At 50.0% G+C, this 24,244-nt stretch overlaps 1 protein-coding gene across 7 annotated transcripts in view; it reads left to right on the forward strand.

Annotated features, from left to right (window-relative positions):
- The first annotated feature begins 21 nt into the window (after nucleotides 1-21).
- The window catches only part of TTC21A (tetratricopeptide repeat domain 21A), a 41,426-nt gene continuing 17,203 nt past the window's right edge, over nucleotides 22-24,244 (forward strand). For 6 of the 7 annotated variants that reach the window (XM_025272317.2, XM_025272321.2, XM_025272319.2 and 3 more), the window contains exons 1-12: nucleotides 22-198; nucleotides 1,469-1,598; nucleotides 2,374-2,484; nucleotides 3,151-3,317; nucleotides 4,979-5,101; nucleotides 9,908-10,065; nucleotides 13,993-14,077; nucleotides 16,083-16,181; nucleotides 17,275-17,467; nucleotides 20,817-20,914; nucleotides 21,075-21,275; nucleotides 22,484-22,613. In XM_025272317.2, coding sequence (XP_025128102.1) covers nucleotides 172-198; nucleotides 1,469-1,598; nucleotides 2,374-2,484; nucleotides 3,151-3,317; nucleotides 4,979-5,101; nucleotides 9,908-10,065; nucleotides 13,993-14,077; nucleotides 16,083-16,181; nucleotides 17,275-17,467; nucleotides 20,817-20,914; nucleotides 21,075-21,275; nucleotides 22,484-22,613 — 1,522 coding nt within the window. In that variant the 5' untranslated portion in view covers nucleotides 22-171. The remainder of the gene's footprint in view (nucleotides 199-1,468; nucleotides 1,599-2,373; nucleotides 2,485-3,150; nucleotides 3,318-4,978; nucleotides 5,102-9,907; nucleotides 10,066-13,992; nucleotides 14,078-16,082; nucleotides 16,182-17,274; nucleotides 17,468-20,816; nucleotides 20,915-21,074; nucleotides 21,276-22,483; nucleotides 22,614-24,244) is intronic. The other variant, XM_044933457.1, reaches the window with a different exon arrangement.

A 24,244-nucleotide genomic window follows, 5' to 3' on the forward strand; every position in this document is an offset into this window, starting at 1 on the left:
CACGCCCACCCCTAACTCTGACGCCCTTAGAGAGCAGCCAGCTGCTCCGTTTCCAAGGACGCGCGAGCCTCCGACTTCCGGCCGCGAGAGGCGTACCCAGGACCCTGACTTGGGAATCTCGCTCCGGGCGGCACCACGAGACCCCGACTCTAGAGCCGCGGGCGTCCAGAGATGAGCAGCAATGACTCCTCCCTTATGGTGCGTGACCCGGGTACTGCTCCCTCCGGGACTCCTCCTCTGGCCCAGTCAGCCCCGCGACCTGCAGCTCCCCTGTTACCTCTCTGACCGCCACCCGGCTTTCGCTGTCCCCGGCCTCTTCAGACGGTCTTGGTGCCTTCTCGCCTCTCTTTCCGTGGCGAGCACATCCTGTCTGGTGTTCTCCGAGTACCCTGAGCCCCTAGCCATCATCTCCACCCAGTCTTATCTCCGAGCTCCCCCAAACCAAAGCATAAAAATCCATCACCTTGCCATTATCCGACCCCCACCCCGGCTCCAACCGCCTAGGCCTCTTCTGTGTCTTTCACCCTAGTGGATGGCACCACCGTTTGACCCCCCAGCCGTTACTCTTCCCCATACCCATCTCCAGCTCCTGTCTATCAGCAGAAAATATCAGCTCCTTATTTTATCTCCTAGCCCAGTATCACCACCATCTCCCCTCTGGGCACCTGCAACAGTCCCCCTCCCAGCTGGTTTCTCTACCTCATCTCTTCGCCAGCAGTCTCCCTACCTCCACCACCACCAACAGCAACTACTCCAACACACACACAAAGGATCCAGAGGGGTTTTTGCAAAAACACACATCTGAACACTTTCCCTACCCGCCCCCACCCCGCCCCGCCCCCGCTATCCCCATGCATAAAACCATTCCAGCTGCTTCCTATTACCCTCAGGATGATGTCTGGGCTCTTTCATATGGCCCACAAGGCTGTTTACAATCCAACCACATCTATCCCCAACCCCAGCACCCACAAACCTTAGGGGAAGTGAGACTTCACTTTGAAATCTCAGCCTCTCTTATTGCATGAAGTTTGTCAAGCCACAGCCTCCATGGGCTTTGGCTTCCTTAATTGTGAGGAATATGGAGAGAATAATGCATAAGATAATAAGCGTAAAGCCCTTGATACCCTTCACCACAGGTGGTTAGCCCACAATAACTTGCAATTCTAACTATTGGTATCGTGATCCTTATTACTGGTCCTCCTTCTTCCGCCTTATTCCCTTGAGTTGAACTTCTCATCAACTTTTGAACCAGAGTCTGTGGTTAATTCCAAAACAAGCCTTCTCCAAACTCTTTCCTAAGAAAACCGTATGGAGTTTCTGTGGCTGGGGAGGAACAAGATGAGACCAGGATATTCTTTCTCTTCTCTTTACAGAACTGGAGGAGGAGCAGGGAATAGGGGAGGGAGGTGATCAGAACAGAAGCAGAAAGGGACTCGAGACTATTGCGATTTTGCCTTCCTCCTCGCAGGCTGGGATCATTTACTACAGCAAAGAAAAGTACTTCCGCCACGTGCAGGAGGCTGCAGCTGTGGGCCTGGAAAAATTCAACAATGACCCAGTGCTGCAGTTCTTTAAAGCCTATGGAGTCCTCAGGGAAGGTGAGGACCCATCAGCATTGCCTCCTAACCTTAGGCACTAACGCACCGACTCCACCTGGATGCCTGCTTCTACCCCAGTCATGTTCCCCTGGAAACAGTCTTACACAGAGTGGCTAGATTTCCAGGTTAATTCACAGAAAACTGTGTAATCTATATCTAGTTGACTTTCTAGAACTGAGAGCTCACTCTCCCTGTTCTGCACCTCAGTTTCCCTGTCTATAAAATGAGTTGGGGAGAGGGCAGAAATGACCACAGGATTATTGAACCAACCCCAGGCTTGATTACTGAACCAACCTCAGGTAATGCAGGAAAAGGAAATGGTAGGTATGGACACAGTCATGTGTGGGACAGAAGCAGAGAGAGGAGTAGGGCCCCTGCAGTACCAATTCACTGACATTCAGAAGGTGGTCCTGGCCGCCTATGGCCAATGTCAGCGGGCATGGAAGAATAAATATCATCAGTGGCTCTGGGGTTATATTTTATAGCTAGCTGGGAATGCCCAGAGGTCCTTCTTCAGAACCAATACAGGGTATCCTTGCAAGTACTCACAGGAACATCTCTCAGCTCCAAGTCCTCCATCCCCTGGCCACGCGGACCATGGTGCCAGCAGCGCTTTCAGGAAGCTTCAGTCTTCAGGGAACTTGGGCCACTAGGGACCTGTGGACCAGTTAGTCCAAGCCTTGGGTCAGATCACACCAAGCCTTGAGTCAGCCCTGGGTCTGCCATGGAGCCTCTTGCCCTCTGAGCATAATAACCATGTGGGCTCTCTTCACAGAGCACATCCAGGATGCCATCAGCAGCCTGGAGAGCATCCGGAATCACCCAGATGTGTCCCTGTGCTCCATCATGGCCCTCATTTATGCTCACAAGTGCTGTGAAACCATTGGTGAGTGCAGGCATGCTCAGCCAAGCCTGGCCCAGTGGGGAAAAGAGAGCCCTGCTCCAGACACTGCCCCCTCTTGGGCGGCTGCAGGAAGTGTATGCACCCGTGGCCGCAGATGCTATGAGGAGTGGCTGCCAGTGCCATCCCCACAGAGACCTCAGAGAAGACCCCATGCCCAGGCCCAGTTGAGTGGGAGCCACAGGCAGAACGCCTGACAGTGGGAGGGGTCCTCCTTTCAGATCCTGAGAACTGGAGAGATACCCTGGTTGCCTTTGCCAAGATCTTGTCAAGAAAAACCAAGCCAAAATAAAAAATTTCTACCCCTAAATCTCCACCTCTCTAGGCTCAGGGAGAGATTCCACAAAACTACATACAAACTATTTCCCCAGCTGGAATGGACTGTGGGCCTGAGGTGGGAGATTCTGGTTTGATCTGTCTGCCCAGAAAACTCCTGGGAACAGAGGAGAAAAGATACATCTCAACCAGTAAACCCAGGTCCAGGGCTGGGCCGCTCCTGTGGCATCACAGGGCCCGGCGTTGCTGGTTCCCAGACCCTGGCTGTCGTGTGGTCAGCTGCATGTGTTGTGGGAGGCTCAGAGTGTCCAGGGGAAGGACCAGACAGACCTCCCCATCCTAACTTGTCCTCTTCCCCCTCTCACGAATTCCCAGACCGAGAAGCAATTCAGGAGCTTGAGAGCAGCCTGAAAGAAGTCCGCAAGACAGCCAGTGGGACTGCCCTGTACTATGCTGGCCTCTTCCTCTGGCTCATGGGCCTCCACGACAAGGCCAAGGAATACATTGACCGCACGTTGAAGATCTCCAGCAGCTCCAGAGAGGTACAGGCCCCTGGCATCGTGGGGGCAACAGCCAAAGAAAGCAGCATCCAAATACATCATACAGAGTGGCTCTGACTCCTGTGGAGGGCTCTAGGGCTCGGGGAGGGTCACACCCAGGCACCAACAAGGCCCATGCTGGCTCAGAGTTTAGCCAACTACAAACTGGACTTTGTCCATAGAGTCCAATCTGCAGATAGGTGTTATATGGCCTGTGCTATATGGTTTTAAAATCTTGAATTAGTTGCTGGTATGTCAAAATCAGAAAATTTTTACCTAAAAGTCCCAGATTTCTTGGTTCTTTTGAAAAACTAGATGAGCTGGCTTCACTGGGCCTGTACTCCCTCCGTGCAGAGATCTGCTCGGTGTCTCTGGTGGCTCACACAGTAGATCTCACCTGTGGTGGTCTCATGGGCCGAAGGACTGTAGAATTGGAAGCCTCAGTCTAGGCCGTGCATCTCAGCAGGGCGTGTATCACCCCCAGCCCCCAAGTCAGTCAATCAGTTCAGTCACAGACTCTTTGCGACCCTGGCCATGAACTGCAGCACGCCAGGCCTCCCTGTCCATCACCAGCTCCCAGAGTTTACCCAAACTCATGTCCATTGAGTCAGTGATGCCATCCAACTATCTCATCCTCTGTCGTCCCCTTCTCCTCCAGCCCTCAATCTTTCCCAGCATCAGGGTCTTTTCAAGGGGGCAAAAATCGGTTCTTGAAGGAGAGAATTGGTTCTTTATTTGTATGTAAAACACAACTATACACACAGAACGTAAAATCAGTCAGTGCATATGTGATACTTAATTTTCTTGGAGGGGGAGCGAAGGACTAGGTGGGAAACGTCTAAAAAGGCTCCTTTGTTGTTGTTCAGTTGCTCAGTCGTGTCTGACTCTTGGTGACCCCATGGACTGTAGCCCGCCAGGCTCCTCTATCCATGGGATTCTCCAGGCAGAAATACTGGAGAGGGTAGCCATTTCCTTCTCCAGGGGAAAAAGCCTCGCTAGAAGGGCAATAATGGAAAAGAATCGAGAAACCTGCTCTAGGCCATGAGTGGTGCTTTGGGACAGGGTCTTCCAGGCGCCCCTCTGATCTTGCCTCCCAGGCCTGGCCTGCTGCACCTGCCAGGCAAGGTTGGGTAAAGGCTGGAGAGGAGCCAGCAAGGCCCATGAACCCAGAGTGGCCACCCGCCCACTCAGAGGCATTCCCAGCTTCCCATCCAGGCCAAGCCCGTATGCTGGTCTAAGGAGTGGAGGGAGCGGGAGTGGTCCTGCCCTGGTACCCTGACCCCAGTGTAAGACAGGTGGTAGTCTGCTCCATAAGGAATAAGAGAACCCTGGGGATTACAGCGAGAGCCTCACCCCAGCCTGCAGGGTCAAGGAAGGCCTCCTGCGGGAGGGGCCTCCTCCACTGAGTTTTAAAGACTGGTGGTGGTTATCCAGGTGAAGGGACCTGGTTTAGGGGGTGCATGCTGGGAAGGGCTTTCCAGGTGAAGGAACGAGGTATGAAGGCCCGAGAGAGAGAGCAGGGCTGCCCTGGGATCTGGGAGCAGTGGTGCCCTGCAGGGCCTTGGAAAATGGAGGGACAAAGAAGGGGAGATAGGGCAGGAGAGGCAGTTGAATGGAGGCGATGCAGGAGCAGGGACTTCATCTTGCCCTTGTTCTTATGCCAGGGCTATGTGCTCAGAGGCTGGGTGGACCTCAGCTCAGACAAACCCCACACGGTGAAGAAGTCCATCAAGTACCTGGAGCATGGCATTCAGGACACCAAAGACGTCCTGGGACTAATGGGAAAGGTAGGCAGTGGGGAGGCGAGGGGTGGGGGTGTCCCCAGCCAGGGGCCTCAGTCTCTAGACCCCACCTGGTGGATGAAGAGCAGGGGCCCAGAGAGGGCCAGGGCCACAGAGCCGCCCTGGGCCCGCCCCAGGCCTTCCTGCATTCCGCCCAGTCTGAGTTTCTGTCTGTCTCCCGCCTAAGATCTCCCTAGGACCTATGCTCCGTGGGCTCTGGTGGGCTTTTTTCTCTCTATTCCTTTAGTTTTCACCCACTGTCCCTCTTCTCTACGTTTTCCTTTCTCATCTCACCTCTTAAACTCACTCACTTGGTCATAAGAGAAAGAAGGTATGTGTTTTGTATTTTCTAATCTTAAATTGTTGCCTTTTCTGATGTTACCCTCACTGAATCAATCTATGAGAGAAAAATCATCCTCTTGCCTGCTTCTGATTGTATATACCGATCTTATAAAATGAATACGTTTGCATGCATGCTCAGTCGTGTCCGACTCTTGCAACCCCATGGACTGTAGTCCACCAGGCTCCTCTCTCCATGGAATTTCCCAGGCAAGAATACTGAAGTGGGTTGCCATTTCCTCCTGCAGGGGACCTTCCCAGCCCAGGGATCGAACCCACATCTCTGGTGTCTTCTGCATTGGCAGACAGATTTTTTTATTTTTTTTTTTACCACTAGCGCCACCTGAAATGAATGCATGCTCACTGAAAAACCAGAAGTCTAAAAAAGTCAAAATGGCATCCTTTTAGACCTGCCACCCCGAACAACCCACGGCAATATTTTAGGGCCGTGTCTCCTCACCTCTCTGCTGTGCGTTGTTTCAGGGTGCGCCTTCAGTGGTTCGCTGGGCAGCAGAGTCCATGAAGTTGTCACACAGGAGGATTATCAGGTTGTGCCCTTGGGTCGGACATGTGTAGGAAAAGTGAAAGAAGTAGGAGGGAGAGCTTGGAGTGTGAAGCAGCCCTAGTGGCGGCCTCAGCCAGCTCTGCTTGGAACTGTGGAGCTGGGGTGGCCCTGCCCTGAGCCCCTCACTGACAAGATGTTGGCTGTGGGCTGCCCCTCGGGGATGGGGACAACCGGGTACCTGGGGGCTCCCTGAAGCCACAGGGGAGCCCAGGAGGGAGGCTCCTCCAAGAGATACCAACATCCACTGCCCCCCCCAGGTACTGAAGGGGGTCACACACAGCACCTGCTACAGGCCAGCAGGCAGGGGGATTTCATATGGTTATTATCATAGGGCATCTTACCATTTGGTCTCTCTCTTCATGTAGGGTTTCATAAGCACATGTCATTTTGACATAAAGTCAGGCCACTACTGCCACTAATATAATTTGCCAACTTTGCTTCCTACTGTTTGTATATTAAGGTTGTTTTTAGTTGTACATGTAGAAAGAAAGCTACAGCAAACGCGTTTATACATAAATTTTTATTTAGAATACTCCTCTTCTTGTTTTTAGTTAAGTCTCTTAATGGAAGGTTACTGTAGGCCAAAGCCAGCCTTTTGGAGTCCAATTTCAAGCCTTTGGGAAGCATTGCCCTCTGCCCCTCAGGCATGTGTCATGACTTGCCCAGGAGAGCTAGTGGCTGGCTGCCTGCAGAGACCGTGACCCCAGGCTGGTGAGCCTTGACAGAGAAAAAGTCCCGCAGACTTGATATGTGGGAAGAGGGTTACCTGCAAACTGTTGCCGACTCCCGGTAGCTGCACCGGCTCCAGTGAGCAGTTTTCAGTGGTGAATTTTAGGAAAGTGAATGGGAAATGATGGCAATGCCAAAGAATGCTCAAACTACCGCACAATTGCACTCATCTCACACGCTAGTAAAGTAATGCTCAAAATTCTCCAAGCCAGGCTTCAGCAATATGTGAACCGTGAACTTCCTGATGTTCAAGCTGGTTTTAGAAAAGGCAGAAGAACCAGAGATCAAATTGCCAACATCTGCTGGATCATGGGAAAAGCAAGAGAGTTCCAGAAAAACATCTATTTCTGCTTTATTTACTATGCCAAAGCCTTTGACTGTGTGGATCACAATAAACTGTGGAAAATTCTGAAAGAGATGGGAATACCAGACCACCTGATCTGCCTCTTGAGAAATCTGTATGCAGGTCACAAAGCAACAGTTAGAACTGGACATGGAACAACAGACTAGTTCCAAATAGGAAAAGGAGTACGTCAAGGCTGTATATTGTCACTCTGCTTATTTAACTTATATGCAGAGTACATCATGAGAAACGCTGGACTGGAAGAAGCACAAGCTGGAATCAAGATTGCCTGGAGAAATATCAATAACCTCAGATATGCAGATGACACCACCCTTATGGCAGCAAGTGAAGAGGAACTAAAAAGCCTCTTGATGAAAGTGAAAGTGGAGAGTGAAAAAGTTGGCTTAAAGCTCAACATTCAGAAAACGAAGATCATGGCATCCGGTCCCATCACTTCCTGGGAAATAGATGGGGAAACAATGGAAACAGTGTCAGACTTTATTTTTTGGGGCTCCAAAATCACTGCAGATGGTGACTGCAGCCATGAAATTAAAAGACGCTTACTCCTTGGAAGGAAAGTTATGACCAACCTAGACAGCATATTCAAAAGCAGAGACATTACTTTGCCAACAAAGGTTCATCTAGTCAAGGCTATGGTCTTTCCAGTGGTCATGTATGGATGTGAGAGTTGGACTGTGAAGGAAGCTGAGCGCCAAAGAATTGATGCTTTTGAACTGTGGTGTTGGAGAAGACTCTTGAGAGTCCCCTGGACTGCAAGGAGATCCAACCAGTCCATTCTGAAGGAGATCAGCCCTGGGATTTCTTTGGAAGGAATGATGCTAAAGCTGAAACTCCAGTACTTTGGCCACCTCATGCGAAGAGTTGACTCATTGGAAAAGACTCTGATGCTGGGAGGGATTGGGGGCAGGAGGAGAAGGGGATGGCAGAGGATGAGATGGCTGGATGGCATCACCGACTCGATGGACGTGAGTCTGAGTGAACTCCGGGAGTTGGTGATGGACAGGGAGGCCTGGCGTGCTGCGATTCATGGGGTCGCAAAGAGTCGGACACAACTGAGAAACTGAACTGAACTGAACTGATGTGGAAATTGGAAGTGCCGAACCTCTCCACGAGGGGGCGCCATCCCATGACTTTGCTCTGTCCCAGGCCTGCAGGGGCTCAGCTATCTCAGCTATCTCCTGTAGTCCCTGCCTTCTTGTTGTTCAGTCCCTCAGTTGTGTCCAGCTCTTTGCGATCCCATGGACTGCAGCACGCCAGGCTTCCCTGTCCTTCACCATCTCCCAGAGCTTGCTCAGACTCATGTCCATTGAATTGGTGATTCCATCCAGCCATCTCATCCTCTGTTGTCCCCTTCTCCTCCTGCCTTCAATCTTTCCCAGCATCTGGGAAATGAGTCAGCTCATTTGCATCAGGTGGCCAAAGTATTGGAGCTTCAGCTTCAGCCTCAGTCCTTCCAAAGAATATTCAGGATTGATTTCCTTTAGGATTGACTGGCTTGATCTCCTTGCAGTCCAAGGGACTCTCAAACTCTTACCCAACACCACAGTGTTGAAAGTATCAGTTCTTTGGCGCTCAGCCTTATTTATGGCCCAACTCTCACATCCACACGTGACTACTGGAAAAACCATACCTTTGACTAGACGGACCTTTGTTGGCAAAGTAACGTCTCTGCTTTATAATATGCTGTCTAGATTTGTCATAGCTTTTCTTCCAAGAAACAAGCGTCTTTTCATTTTGTGCTGCCGTCACCATCTTCTGGAGCCCAAGAAAATTAAGTCTGTCACTGTTTCCATGTTTCCCCATCTATTTGGCATGAAGTGATGGGACCAGATGCCATGATCTTGGTTTTTGAATGTTGAGTTTTAAGCCAGCTTTTTCACTCTCCTCTTTCACCTTTATCAAGAGGCTCTTTAATTCCTCTTTGCTTTCTGCTATAAGGGTGGTGTCATCTGCATATCTGAGGTTATTGATATTTCTCCCAATTGATATTTCTGGCAATCTTGATTCCAGCTTGTGCTTCATCCAGCCCGACATTTCACACGATGTACTCTGCCTATAAGTTAAACAAGCAGGGTGACAATATACAGCCTTGACGTACTCCTTTCCCAATTTGGAACCAGTCTGTTGTTCCATGACTGGTTCTAAATGTTGCTTCTTGACCTGCATACAGGTTTCACAGGAGGAAGGTAAGGTGGTCTGGTATTCCCATCTCTTGAAGAATTGTCCATAATTTGTTGTGATCCACATAGTCAAAGGCTTTAGCATAGTCAATGAAGCAGAAGTAGATATTTTTCTGGAATTCTCTAGCTTTTTCTACAATCCAGTGGATGTTGACAATTTGATCTCTGGTTCCTCTGCCTTTTCTAAATCCAGCTTGTCCAACTGGACATTCTTGGTTCCCATACTATTGAAACCTAGTTTGGAGGATTTTGAGCATTACTTTGCTAGCATGTGAAATGAGTGCAATTGTGCAGTAGTTTGAACATTCTTTGGCATTGCTTTTCTTTGGAATTGAAATGAAAACTGACCATTTCAAGTCATATGGCCACTGCTGAGTTTTCCAAATTTGCTGGCCATACTGAGTGCAGCACTTTAAGAGCATCATCTTTTAGGATTTGAAACAACTCAGCTGGAATTCCATTCCCCTGCCTTGCCTGTCAGAAAACCCCAAGACTGCTGTTGACCTGATTTGTCACTCTGAATGATGGCTCCTGCCCACTTGTCAGGCTCTGCTGCTGTCTTGGTGGGGACACTGACACCCACTGCTTATTTTTGGTGGGCACTGATGAGGGCTTTTCTGTTTGGCTTTCAACAGGTGATGTACTTCATGATGCTGCAGAACTACTCGGGGGCCCTTGAGGTGGTGAACCAGATCACTGTCACCTGCGGGAGCTTCCTGCCTGCCTTGGTCCTAAAGATGCGGCTGTTCCTGGCTCGGCAGGACTGGGAGCAGACGGTAGAAATGGGACACAGGTGAGGAGCGGGGCTGACCTGATGCTTCCTTCCTTTGCCAGTTCAGTTCAGTTCAGTTGCTCAGTCGTGTCCGACTCTTTGCAACCCCATGAACCGCAGCACGCCAGGCCTCCCTGTCCATCACCAACTCCCGGAATCCACCCAAACCCATGTCCATTGAGTCGGTGATGCCTTGCCTTCCAACCATCTCATCCTCAGTCATCCCCTTCTCCTCCCACCTTCAATCTTTCCCAGCATCACAGTCTTTTCCAATGAGTCAGCTCTTCGCATCAAGTGGCCAAAGTATTGGAGTTTCAGCTTCAGCATCAGTCCTTCCAATGAACACCCAGGACTGATCTCCTTTAGGATGGACTGGTTGGATCTCCTTGCAGTCCAAGGGACTCTCAAGAGTCTTCTCCAACACCACAGTTCAAAAGCATCAATTCTTCTGCTCTCAGCTTTCTTTATAGTCCAACTCTCACATCCATACATGACTACTGGAAAAACCACAGCCTTGACTAGACTTCATTTGCCAGTAGAGGGGACTAATTGGTCCCCTCTTACACAGTGGCAGGATGGGAGATACTGTGTGTTTGATGGAACAAGCCATAAAAGTTAACATTGTCAGTGGGAGTTATGAATAGTGATATGGTCACATTGGGGGTTGGGGAGCAGAGGGAGGTTGGATGTGAACTAGGCCCTCACTTGTCATAGCAGGAAGCCAGCAGTGGAGACCTGTGGTGGGAAAATCAAGAAATAGGCCTCTTGGGACTTCCCTGGTGGTCCTCTGGTTAAGACTTTGCCTTTCAATGCAGGGTGTACGGGTTCGATCCCTGGTCAGGGAACTAGATCCCACATGCCTTGTGGCCAAGAAACCAAAAAATGTGGAACAGATCAGTACTGTAGCAGATTCAATAAAGACATTAAAAACGGTCTACATAAAAAAAAAATCTTTTAAAAAAAATTGGAAAAGAAATAGCCCTATCAAGTGATCTAAGCATAGTGTTTAGGAGACAGAACTACCAAAGGAACCCAAGGCAATAAGAGTTAGAGGTAAACAGCAGTTGTGTCTGAGGAGTAGGCGGGGAGGGAAGAATAAAGGCAGAAAGGGACTATTGTAGTATGTAATTTTTAAAACTGTGGGTGTAATACACATTAATAAAAACTGTGGGTGACAAAGGCCATTGCCTGAGAGAAGACTTTAGTAGCAAGCTGAGTGCGCCAGGAAGACAGCAGAGGGCGGATTCAGGAGTTACGGGGACTTGTGGAAGCCCAGTTCCAGGTATAGGGTGATCCCGAAGCACTTTCACTGTGAACAGAGATAAAGATGGCTTCAGGGGAGGGATGTTTGATGGAGGGTTTTTGAAAATGGAATTTTCTAGATAACTGAAGCTTATCTCTTTAAACTCTACCGCTTTAACCATTTTTATCACAGTAATCATAGAACATATAGTACTAATTTTCTTCCTAAAAAGAGTTCATGGACTGTTCTTTCCTGAGCGATCATGAGACACCAGTACAGTTCAGTTTAATTCAGTCGCCCAGTCGTGTCTGACTCTTTGCGACCCCATGGACTGCAGCACGCCAGGCCTCCCTGTCCATCACCAACTCCCGGAGCATGCGCAAACTCATGTCCGTTGAGTCAGTGATGCCTTCCAACCATCTCATCCTCAGTCATCCCCTTCTCCTCCCACCTTCAATCTTTCCCAGCATCAGGGTCTTTCCAAATAAGTCAGCTCTTCGCATCATGTGGCCAAAGTATTGGAGTTTCAGCTTCAGCATCAGTCCTTCCAATGCACATTCAGGACTGATTTCCTTTAGGATGGACTGGTTGGGTCTCCTTGCAGTCCAAATTGTGTGTTTGTGTGAGGGGGTGGAATACAAACATACCTCTTCCTTCCGTATGGAAGGATGCTAACTGGAATCGGAGTGTCATACAGAGGCCCTGGTAGGAAACTGGAAGTGACTCCGGCCTGTGCCAGGCCTGGGCAAGCCCTCCGCAGCCTCTCTCACTGGTGTCCTGGGCAGGAACTCCTGGATCAAGAGCTTGCTCTGGAGGCTCCGCCTTGGGCCCACAGGACACCTGGAAGCCTGTATGTTTCGTTAGTTTCATGTAGTTTATAGTGTCAACATTAGAATGAGTTACAGAGTTCTAACCACGGGAGCACCAGGGCAGTCCCTCCCCTATTGCTCTTTAAATTTCTGCTCTCTGTAGATGTGTTTCTCTTTGCAGCCCTAACATTGTTCATTTTTTCCTTCTCTTTTAGTTCTCTCCACCAATGTTAAAATGATTTGTTTCTTCCATTAGTCTTGTTAAAGAACCAGCTTTGAGTTTTGTTGATGCTATGATATCCTTGTTTTCTAATTGATTAATTTCTGCTGTTTATTGAGCTTCCCTGGTGGCTCAGACGGTAAAGCGTCTACCCACCATGCGGGAGACCTGGGTTCAATCCCTGGGTCAGGAAGATCCCCTGGAGAAGGAAATGGCAACCCACTCCAGCACTCTTGCCTGGGCTTGTTTTCTAATTGATTAATTTCTGCTGTTTATTATTTCCTGCTAACTACTTTCTGTGGAGGTACTCTGTTGTTATTGTGTAACTCTTGAGTTGGATGCCTGGCCATTCTAAATCTTCTAGAAGATAAGCATTTAAGTCTATGGACATCCCTTGAAGTACCATTTAACAGTGTCTACACATCTGGATATTTCAGTAGTATCTTCAGTATCATTTGGTTCTGCGACTTCTCTAACATTAGTTCTGATTTGTTTTTAGCCCATACGTCATTTTAAAAGTTTTTTTTTAATTTCTAAATTATGAAATTCACAGTGCCTTTAAAATCATAAATGCCTAGAATTCTTTGAATGTTGACTGTGCCTAGTTATGTTGAAAGTTGATATGTCAATTAGAATAATTGTTAAGCAGAAGGACCATTCCCTGACCCGGCTGAAAAATATGAAATTTCCTATAAAGAAACAAAATACTGAAAATTCCAGGGAATTCCCTGGTGGCTCAGTGGTAAAGAATCTGCCAGCCAATGCAGGAGACATGGGTTCGATCCCTGGTCCAGGAAGATTCCACATGCCCCACAGCAGCTAAGCCAATGCACCACAACCTCTGAGCCTGTGCTCTAGAGCTCACAAACCCCAACTACTGAAGCCCAAGTGCTCCAGAGCCCATGCTCTGCAACAAAAGAAGCCACCACGATGAGAAGCCCACACACCACAACTAGAGAGTAGCCTGTGCTCGCCACAACTAGGGAAAAGCCCCTGTGGCAACAAAGACCCAGCACAGTCAAAAAAAAAAACAAAAAAGCAAAAAAAACTCTGTAGTGTGGTCAGGAGCCGTGTCTTCCCAGTGACACATGATGGAAACCAAAGTTTCCTTTCCATCTTACAGCTGCAGACTGACCCCCTGCCCCCTGACCTTGGTACCACAGTCATGCCTGTGTAATTTGGGATATAAATAGGTTTCTGTCATGAAGACACCCCCAAATAAGGGACTTAACATAAAAGGTTATTCGTCTCTCAGGGAAAAGTTTGGGTGGTGGGCCAAGACCAGGATGACAGCTTAACTCTCTAGGGTCCCAGGCCCCCTCTCCCTGCTGTCCTATTCCTAGGATGTTGCTCACATGGCCCACATTCCAGCCAGCAAGAAGGAGGAAAGAGAAGAAATGGAAGGCATGCTGTAGGGATACCACTGGATATACCCTGGGCACTTTCACTTGCATCCTATTGGTCAGAACTTAATCACATGGTCACACATGAGCTGCAGAGGGAAGCTGGGAAATGTAGTCTTTATTGCAGTAGCCACATGCCCCAGCAGTTCAGCAGGTTCTATTAAAAGGAGAAGGGGAGGATAGATGTTAGGAGACAATCACAAGATGCCACCGCACCATCCTAACCTTGCCTCTGAACTCTCTCAATTCACGTGGCTCCTCTTCCTGTTTCAGAATCCTCGAAAAAGACAAAAGCAATATCGATGCCTGCCAAATTCTAGCTGTGCATGAGCTCGCAAGAGAAGGAAACATGACCGTGGTAAGTTCTTTCAAGACTCAGAAGTTGAACCTTGAAACCAGCCCAGCCAAGGAGGGACCCTTCACAGTACCTCCACCCCCAAGGCCTTGGAGGGGGCTCCCTGGGACTCAGCTCCCTACGCCCATCCACACACTCGGGGCTCTGGCTTGGTCTTTGAGCTACACAGTTCCAAAGGCCGGCAGTGAGGCTGACACGCTGCTCTGGTTCTGCCTCATGTTCCCTGTGTGACCCGGGCAGGTGTCTCCACCTGGATGAGCCCCAAGATGCTCATCTGTGAAAATGGAGATAATTCCACCCACTCCGTGTGGTTGTTAAAAGGTCCAATTACAGGACACGTAGGACGACTGGGAACAATGCCCAGTGAGCTACAATAACTTGCTCCATTTTAACTGATAGATGTCATGATTGTGGTTTGTTGCTGGTTTTGGTTTTGGTTTTGCCACACTGCATGGCTTGTGGGATCTTACTTCTCTGACCACGGATTGAACCCAAGCCCACAGCAGTGAAAGTGCTGAGTCCTAACCACTGGACCTCCAAGGAATTCCCATGGTTGTGTTCGTGTTTCGGGAAATGCCTTTTTTTAAGGGAATGGTTAGAATTGTTCAGATATTGACTAGGCAGTACCTGGCCCCATGGACTTCCCAGGTTGCTCGGTGGTAAAGAATCCACCTGTCAATGCAGGAGACGTGGGTCTGGTCTCTGGGTCCCCTGGGTCAGGAAGGTCCCCTGGGGCAGTAAATGGCAACCCACTCCAGTATGAGAATCACATGGACAGAGGAGCCTGGCTGGCTACAGTCTGTGGGGTCACAAAGAGTCAGACACAAGTGAGCAACTTAGCATGCACCTGGCTGTAAATTTGCTCCTAAGACTTGTTTTCCAGAGAAACCCCAAAGAGTCCTCAGATGCAGTCAGAAGCACCTCGAATTCCTAATGAAAACCTCCATGCCCAGACACATTCTTATTTTCAAAAAGAGTTTTGTGTCTTCAGTGAAAACCCTGCCTTCTGAATAAAGACATTGCCTCTGCAGAGAGTGTGACCAGTCAAGAGGCCCTAAGGGGTCATGGCAAGAGAAGGAAGTTTCTGGTTCCTTTTGCCCAGCTCTGAGGTTGTGGATGTTGTGGGGTGGGGTGAGGCAGAGGGCACGGTCTGTATTTGGTAGGAACCCTTGGAAAGGGCTGTAGCCCTGTTTCTGGGTAGAAGCAAGGGAGTAGGCCTGCCCTCAGCTCCCTGAGAACCTGGGGCCCTGAGCAAGCCTTCCAAGGGCCTGGCCTCATGGGTAGGCCCAAGGGCAGTAAGCATTTAATGCCCCTCCTTTGCCCCCATCTCAAACCCTGGGATCTGCCCCTCACCCCACCACATATTCTCTCCTGGTGCTTCTTTGCAGCTGTGGACTAAGAACTCCCTACCCCACATAGTGCATGGGCAGAAGAGTCCAGGAAAGAACACAGGCTTTGGAGTCAGTCAGCCATCTAGATGGCTGGGTAGCCTTGGTCAAATGACCTTAACCTTTCTGACCCTTCATCTGCTAGACTGGAAAATTCAGTTACACTGACTGTCAGAGTCCCTGGGAGGATTCACTGGAATGACAGAGAGGCATCAATGTGGTGACTCAGGTCAAAATGAAACAGAAGTTTGGGGCCAGAGACCCACCCTGACTCCTGGGCCAGCCCAGGTGGTTTGCAACTGGCTAGGGGGGACTGCTGTCTGTGCACCATACAGCTGGCTTCTGGCACTGTTTGGGGGTGTCTCAAAGGGCAGCTGCTCTTCCCGGACTCGTGAATAAAGGGGCAGTGCTGGTCTGGGGGGAAAGCCCCTGCGGGGCCCCAAAGTGATACTGAAGCCTGGGGACACCCAAGGCCAGTTAACTCTGAATCTCTGGCGTTGGTGCGGAGGCCCGAGTGTGTTTAAGATCTCTCAGCTGGTGCTCCGGGCAGCCACCCTTGAGAACCTTTGCCCCACTCCCCTGTTACCTACTGCCTTTGACGTTGTGTTTTGCTCTTGCAGGCTGCCGAGCACGTTAGGAATCTGATTAAGGCACTGGAAACCAGAGAGCCCCAAAATCCAAGCCTCCATCTTAAAAAAATTCTTGTGGTGAGCAGACTGGTAAGAAAGCTCCTCCCTGGTTTCTGAACTAGCGCATCCTGTCTTGTTCCCAGGGGAGATCTGTGGTCCCCCAGAAGCTCCCTCAGGACCCCGCCCCACCCCTCTGGCTTAAACTTGATCTCTCAGGCCCTGGGGGCCCTGCCTGCCTCCGTCCTATCACGGTATCCGGTGGCCTCTGTCTCCTGTGCCCACGTGCCCTTCAGAGATGCTGTGAAAACCATGGAAGTGAGATCTGGAAGTGCTTTCCGAGTGGGAGGTGCCCTATTTGGGGAAAGAGGGCAGCAACACAGCTATGGAAGAGCAGGGTGCTGGAGCCCCCGACTCCTGTATTCTTTTTGGGAAAGAGACCCAGGGAGGCCACCTGCCTAACCATCTCTGACGCCAGGCACGGTGCAAACAGCTGCCAAACAGCCTGTCTCTGTCACAACCTTCAGCCCCAGAGCAAGATTCACTAGAAGGGGGACTTCCCAGGTGCTCCCGTGGCTAAGACTCCACTCTCCCAGTGCAGGAGGCTTGGGTTCCATCCCTGGTCAGGGAACTATATCTCACATGCTGGAACTAAGAGTTCACAAGCCTCAGCTGGAGATCCCGTGTGCCCCAACTGAAAAGAAGAAAGATTTACCATAAGGAATTGTCATGAAAGCAGGGGCAGCTCTGGGGAGTCGAATTCCACTGGGATACGCTCTCTTCCTCCACCTCTGTGTCTGATTCTCTCTGCTCATTCTCCACGCACAGCAGGGAATGTGGCTGCTCACAACCCTCAGGGCCACTTCCTATCAGTGCGACACCAAGAGTTCCCCTCGTGCAGTTTCAGTTTGTGAAAAACCTCCTGGTGACTTGTTGGACCAGTGGCTATGGCCAGACACGGGGCTGGGTCCCTCCGAGGGCTCCATGCCTGGAGGCGGTTCCGCACATGTGGCCACCGGGGTGGGGGGGATTCTTTGCGAGCTGGACAGCTACCTGGACACACGGTACTTCTGGGGCTCTCCTGAGCACCCCCGAGTCCTGCCAAAGTGTCCCCCATTTGCAACATGGCCTTTTTGAGGCAGGTTGGAGTGACTGGTTTCCCCTTCCCTGTGTCTGTTCCTTTCAGTGTGGGAGGCACCAGGGGATTCTGCAGCTGGTGTGTAGCTTCATCGAACGAGCCTTCATGGCCACATCCTCCGACGCCCACATGGCCACCGAGCTGGGCTACCTCTTCATCCTGCAGGACCAAGTAAAGGAGGCGTCTCTGTGGTACTCGAAGGCCATGAAGCTGGACGAGAGCAGCGTGGCTGCTTTGACAGGTCTGGGCAGGCTGGGCAGGGAGAGGGGTGGCAGGCTGGGGAGTGGGAGCCAAGCAGGGTGACCTCCATGAATCCAGAAGAGAGGGGTTGGTAAGCATTCTTCCCAGAGGGTATGTGAGTTTGGGGGTACATTGTAGGATGGGGTGCCTTTTGAGGCATCTACACGTATAAACGTAAGAGGCACAGAAATTCTCGAAAGCAGTCAAAGCCATTCCCATCTCCTTCAGACCTCTGATAGCCACACTCTGCCTGACATGCTGGGTCAGCCCTGCCTCCTCTCAGGCTCCCCAGGCCAGCGCCCCTCTCCCCCGCCCCACAGCCGCTCACCTCACCTCTGTAGACCCTTCCTCTTCAGGCCCCCGTGCTGAAAGGCCACCAGAGTGAGTAGTTTTGAGAGTTTTGCTTCCCCATGTGTCCCAGGGCTTCCCTCCCACTTTATAAAATGTCAAGTGAATTTTCCAAAGCCCAGTTTTCACTTTTACACAAAGCTCTCAAATCTGTGGTCTCTAGCAAATCCTGAAACAGAGGTATTTGATTTTAGTGGAGGCAGCCTCGCGATCAATGCCCCAGGCAAGCCGGCTTCCTGCCCCAGCTCCGAGGAGATGTGTCTTTTGAGGGCAAAGTCACTTCTCGCTAAACTCCAGGTGCATCTGTGCAGCACAGTCAAAAAAGCAGTCCAAGTGGTTGGTCTTGATTTCTGGTTCAATGCATCAGGCTGACTCCTCAGTCATCGCTTCCTCCTCCCTCTGCAAAGCTCCCCCAAAGTCACGGGCAACATTTTAAAAAGATGGTGAGGCCCTGTAGCAGCCCCAGAAACAGGGTAAGGTGCCTTTGGTAGACCAGGAACTCTGAAGAACTTCGCATTTCTAGAAGATAGTAAGCAGATTGCATTCAATCTGGAATCTCTGAGCAAGTCTAGAAACCTATAAGCCAACATGGGCAGAGATGGGGCAGCTAAAGAAATGAGTAGATCAGGTTTCCCCAGAAGGCTCCAGGAAAAATAAAAATTAAAAAAAACACAAGCTTGGGGTTCCCAGAGGCTGGGAGCAAAATATGTCATGGGGTCATCATCGAGATAACAGGAGGGTTATTGGAAGCCCAAGAATGGGATCAAGGAGACTCTTACCAGGTGTTGGGACAGGACAGAGCAGAACAAAGCCCCCCATGATGTCCCACCACCAGCAGGGACATGAAGGGCAAAAAGCTTGAATGCCCAACACATAGGCAAAATCCCCTGAAACGTTCCTCCACCAGGCTGAGTCCTTGCCCACTTCCTCAATTCAAGGGAGAGTCCCTGCTGGTCAGCCAAAAGGGAAGTCCACACACTTCAGCCAAGCCTGAGTCCACGCATATGTGTCCTTGACTCATCCATCTTACCTGGTCCATCTGGGAAAATCAGGGGCCTTAGCAATTTGAGAAATCTGCCCTAGTTGCTAATAGTCATCACTCTAGTCCATTTATAAATCTGCTAGCAGTTTGAAAGAGGGGCCAAGTGGAACATGCAAAGCAGTGGCCCTCTGAGGAACAAAGTTAAGGCCAGATACAGAAAAGACTTTGTCCCCAAAACACTTCCTGTGTTGGCTGAGTCTAGAGTCTATTAGGTCCATGAGTAAAGAACATGCCACTAGGAAAAAAATACAGATAACAAAAATAGAGTTGCTGAAAATTTAAAATATGATTTTTGCAAAGTAAAAATGTCCATAGATGAGCCAAGTAGTGGGATGGATATGACTGAAAACCAAGATGGTGGTGAGGAAGACAGTCAGAAATAAACATACCCCAATGGTCGAGGAATAAATTGTAAAAGAAGAATAGTAGGAACAGAAGGGATTTGTCCTCCCAACATCAAAACACATCAAAACAAGAGTAGTTAAGGATTTCCTTGGTGGCTCAGTGGTAAATAATCCACCTGCCAATGCAGGAGACACGGGTTCGATCCCTGATCCAGGAAGATCCTGCGTGCCTCGGGGCAACGAAGCTCGTGCATCGCAACACTGGGCCTGTGCTCTAGAGCCTGGGAGCCAGAGCTCCTGAAGCCTGTGTGCCGTAGAGCCCATGCTCTGCAACAAGAGAAGCCACCACGGTGAGAAACCAGCACACCGCACTATAGAAAATCCCGCGCAGCAGCAAAGACACAACAGCCAAAAAAAAAAAGTATTTTTTTAAAAAAGAGACGTCCATTTGAGGCCAATCCTGGAATACACAGATAGATCAACAGGATAGAAACAGGCCTTCTGATAGAAATGACATTTCAAACCGATAGAGTTTCAATAACTCGTGGTCAGATACCTGACTATACTTTATGAAAAAAAATAAAGGTAAATGCCCATTTCACATTATCCTCAAAAATAAATTCTAGATGACTTAGATATTTAAACATAAAAGTTAAATTGGACTTGGGTTGCCCGGGGAATTCTAAGCATAACTACAAACTCAGAAGTTCTAAAGGAAAATATTTGACCAATTTATGTAAAAATTTAAAACTACTGGATGGCAAAAAGGCAGAGGAAAAATAGGTAAAAGGTTAAAGGCAAACTAATGGAAAATGTTTGTAACAAGGAATATATATAAAGAGAATAGAGAGATCTAAAAATCCATCCAAAGAAAAATAGGAAAAAGCTATAAACAGGAAAGTTACAGTAGAAAAGGCCACTAAATATATAAAAAGATGTCCATTCTTCCTAAAAAGATTTTTTTTAAGTGAATTAAAACAAGTTATTCACTCTTTAGCATGGTAAAGAGTAAAGCATGTTTGTGAGGTCATGGGGAAAGAAAAAACACTTCCAAATTCTTGACAGTAATATTAATTCAAATATCCTTGGAGGGCAAGCTGGCCTTATCTATCAAGGTTTTTAGATGTACATGCCCTTTGACCCATCATCTCTACATAAGGAGTTAGAACACCCAAAAATGTTGACCATGGCATTGTAATATTTAAACACTGAAAACCAATGAAATGTGAAACGAGGAGTCCTTCAGTAGTGCAGTAGTTAAATAAATGGTTACATCGGCAGTGAAATATTATGTCACCATTGAAGAGAATGGGGTAATTTATATGAACGGATGGGAAGATACACTATACACTAATAACATGCAGATGCTTTGCAAGATGTTTGAAGAAATCCACTCCAATCTGTTCATGTTGATTCTCTCTAGAGAAAGGCACGCTGAGGGCAGAACCTGAGCTGGGGACGTTTTCCTTGCTCTATGACTTGAACACTTCCCCATGAGCACATACCACTCTCTGAGCTTATGAAGATGCGGGGAAGGGTCCCTGCCGTCCACAGTCCCTTGGCCTGCTGGCTCTGCCACAGAGCCGGCTGTTCATCCCAGTTCTGTCCCCTCCCAGGGATCATCTGGTGCCAGATCTTAGACGGCCACCTGGAGGAGGCCGAACACCAGCTGGAATTCCTGAAGGAGGTGCAGCAGTCCCTGGGGAAGTCCGAGGTCAGAGCCCTGTGGGGGCCGAGGTTGCCCTGGGATCCCGCCCCCGCCACACCCCCTCCCTCTCCCCACCCCCAGTTGCCCCTTGGACTTCTGCTTCTCCTTGGCCTGCTGGCTCTGCCTAGTGAGCATTGCCTCCAAGACCCGGGCCTGCTCCCCACAGGTGCTGGTTTTCCTGCAAGCCCTCCTGGCGTCCAAGAAGCATAAGGGGGAGCAGGAGGCCACGACGCTGCTAAAGGAGGCCGCTGAGCTGCACTTCTCCAGCATGCAGGCCCTCCCCATGAGCTCCGAATACTTGGAACGGCTCGACCCCATCTTCCTGGTCTGCATCGCCAAGGAATACCTGGTCTTCTGCCCCAAGCAGGTTAGAGGAGGGCGCTTCTTCGTGGGGCGGGGAGCGGGGGTTGGACTGGTGAACAGGTCTGGACAGAGGCAGGACCTACCTGGCCAGTCACTAGGTTGCTTGAGCCTCGGGCAGTCGGGGAACCCAGTGCTTTTCACATTTACACGTGCAACGTGCCAATCACCCAGAAAGTGGGGCACAACCCTGCATCTCCCAGGCGATGCTGATGCTGCGGTCCAGGGACTGCATGTGAGGAGCGGGGCACTGGCCTCTGCTCATCCCAGGGAGGAACTGGGCTCCCTTTTCTCCCAATGTCTTCTAAGAAGTATTTTGGTCTTTCCCTGTTTGGCCTTCTCAGACAATCAAGAGTCCCTGTGGGCAATGATCGTATCTTACATGCCTTAATATCCCCCAAGAGCCTGGCATCCCACTCCAGTACTCTTGCCTGGAAAATCCCATGGACGGAGGAGCCTGGTGGGCTGCAGTCCATGGGGTCGCTGAGGGTCGGACACGACTGAGCGACTTCACTTTTACTTTTCACTTACATGCATTGGAGAAGGAAATGGCAACCCACTCCAGTGTTCTTGCCTGGAGAATCCCAGGGACGGGGGAGCCTGGTGGGCTGCCGTCTATGGGGTTGCACAGAGTCGGACACGACTGAAGTGACTTAGCAGTAACAGCCTCGTAATGCCATCCCACAAATATCTATTGAGGGCATCACCATGTGCCAGATGCCATGCTTGATAGGGGGGACTCAAAAGTGAACAAATGAAGTCCCCATTCTCAGGAGCTTATGCTCTTGGACAAAGTAGTACAGAGTGGATGGTAAATATGTGTGTGAAGCATGAAAATGTTAGTCACTCAGTCATGTCTGACTCTTTGCTACCCCATGGACTGTAGCCCACCAGGCTCCTCTGTCTATGGGATTCTCCTGGCAAGAATACTGGAGTGGGTTGCCATTCCCTTCTCCAGGGGATCTTCCTGACCCAGGGAATTGAACCTGGATCTCCTGCATTGCAAGCAGATTCTTTACCATCTGAGCTACCAGGGTAAAATAAAGTAAAAAAAATGAACAAAGTAACTAAAGTAAATAAAAATAAAATAAAATAGGATAAAGTAAAAACACGTGTGGAATAAAATCCCTTCACTGAGAGTGTTTTCTAAGCACTCCAAGAGTCTTTTTCTTAGAATAGGACAAACCGCACAGCCAGACCCTTGTGTTCCTACAGCCCCGGTCTCCAGGCCAGATCGTGTCTCCTCTTCTTAAGCAAGTCACTGCGATCTTGAATCCTGTAGTCAAAGTGGCACCAGCCCTGATTGAGCCGCTGTATGTGATGGCCCAGGTCAAGTATCTCTCAGGTGAGCCAGTGAGTCCTTGTGGCTGGGGGAGCCCTGGGTGAGTGTCTGCAGGCTCCCTGCCTGGGATACTCCACACACACCCCCTCACACTCAGTCACCAGGTGCGCCCACTGTTCCCAGCCTCCAACACCCTGACTCCTCACCAGCAGGGGTCTCTCCCACCCTCCCTTTTGCTGATTGCTTACTTGATCTGTACCAGCTGACAGTCACTGAACTCGGTGATGCACCAGCTGCTCTGATCCTAGGGGACAGCAGCGCTCAGAACAAGAAAAGCTCCAGCCTGGAGTTTGTGTTCTAGTAGGGGTATGTGGACATAAAGCACAGTGTTATTGTTAGGACATGACCATGCGATGGAGAAAATGAAAGCCGGGGAGAGGATATAGGGGTGGCAGTTTTTAAAAGACAGTCGGGAAGGCCCCGAGGGAGGGGGACCCTGTGCCATTAGACTTGCAGAGCCTCATGGGCCAGAACGGTCCCCATTCACCCTCTCCTAGCTCAAGGCCTGGATCCTGGAGAAAGAGGGAAGGATGGGGAGAACCCTCAGTGGAGGCCTGTTGTGCTCTCGGAAGTCTTGGCTCCCCGTGACCTTTCACCCCCATCTGCCTGAAAGTCAAGCTGATCTCTGGTGTCCAGAGGCTTCAGAATGCCATGGCACGTCTGTGTGCTCTGCACTGTATGGGTTGCACTCTGCCTAGAGCTCCTGGTCTTCGTCCTCTGTCCTTCCAGCGTTCATCAGAGTGCCAGGTTTACCCGCTGCTCCAAGGTCTCCTGGGTACAAGGTGAGGGCAGGCCCTCCCTCCCCTGCCAGACACACACACACACAGGGATGCCAGCAGATACCAGCGCTTTAGGGACAAAGCAAGGTCTCCAGCTGCTCAGGTTGTCATGGTGACACCTTCACATTTCTGCAGCACAATTGAAGGCGCAGGGAGTTTGGGACCCAGAAGCAAGTGCTCTCTACCCACTGGGTGATGGACCCCAAGCAAGAGCTGTTGAGGGACCTGGCAGCAGAGGAAGGAGGGCCTCCCACCAGCTCACTGTACCCTGGCCCTGAATTGCCACTGCCTCCCATTTAGGGTCAGCCTGGCACAGGAAGGCCTCTGGGCCCCAATGTGCCAAGGCATTCAGAGCGCAGTCTCAGGAGCCCATGGCCCTGGACATAAATACTGACTTCGTCCCTTCGGAGCTGAGTGACTTACATCACTAAAGTTCCAGTCCTGCATCTGAAAGACAGGCATGATAATACCAACTTGGTGGGGGTGGGCAGACATTAAACCAGCCTTTCTCAAGAACTTTGCCTGTGTTGGCACAGAGCGGGTGCTTCTCAAGTTGTGGCTGTCATGGTTGCTGCTATTATTAGGCTTTGTTCTGCTCTTAGGTATGGAAATTGAGACTTCAGTGTTCCCCTGAGCCTCCAGACAGAGCAGTGAAGTGACTTAGCCATCTCCCTGAGGGTACAGAAGGAAGGGAGGTGTCACGCCAAGGTTTGAGTCTCCTGGCTGTTGTCTGGGTCAAGGCAAAAACTAATAGTAGTTCTAATTTTAGGAAGAGACCTTTGAGTCAAGCTGAACAGACACGGGATAAATGCCCAGCTTGGATATTTCTGGGAAACAGGACACATAAAATTCCTT

This window comes from Bubalus bubalis, chromosome 21 (assembly GCF_019923935.1).
Source record: "Bubalus bubalis isolate 160015118507 breed Murrah chromosome 21, NDDB_SH_1, whole genome shotgun sequence".
In the NCBI taxonomy this organism is placed as follows: Eukaryota; Metazoa; Chordata; class Mammalia; order Artiodactyla; family Bovidae; genus Bubalus; species Bubalus bubalis.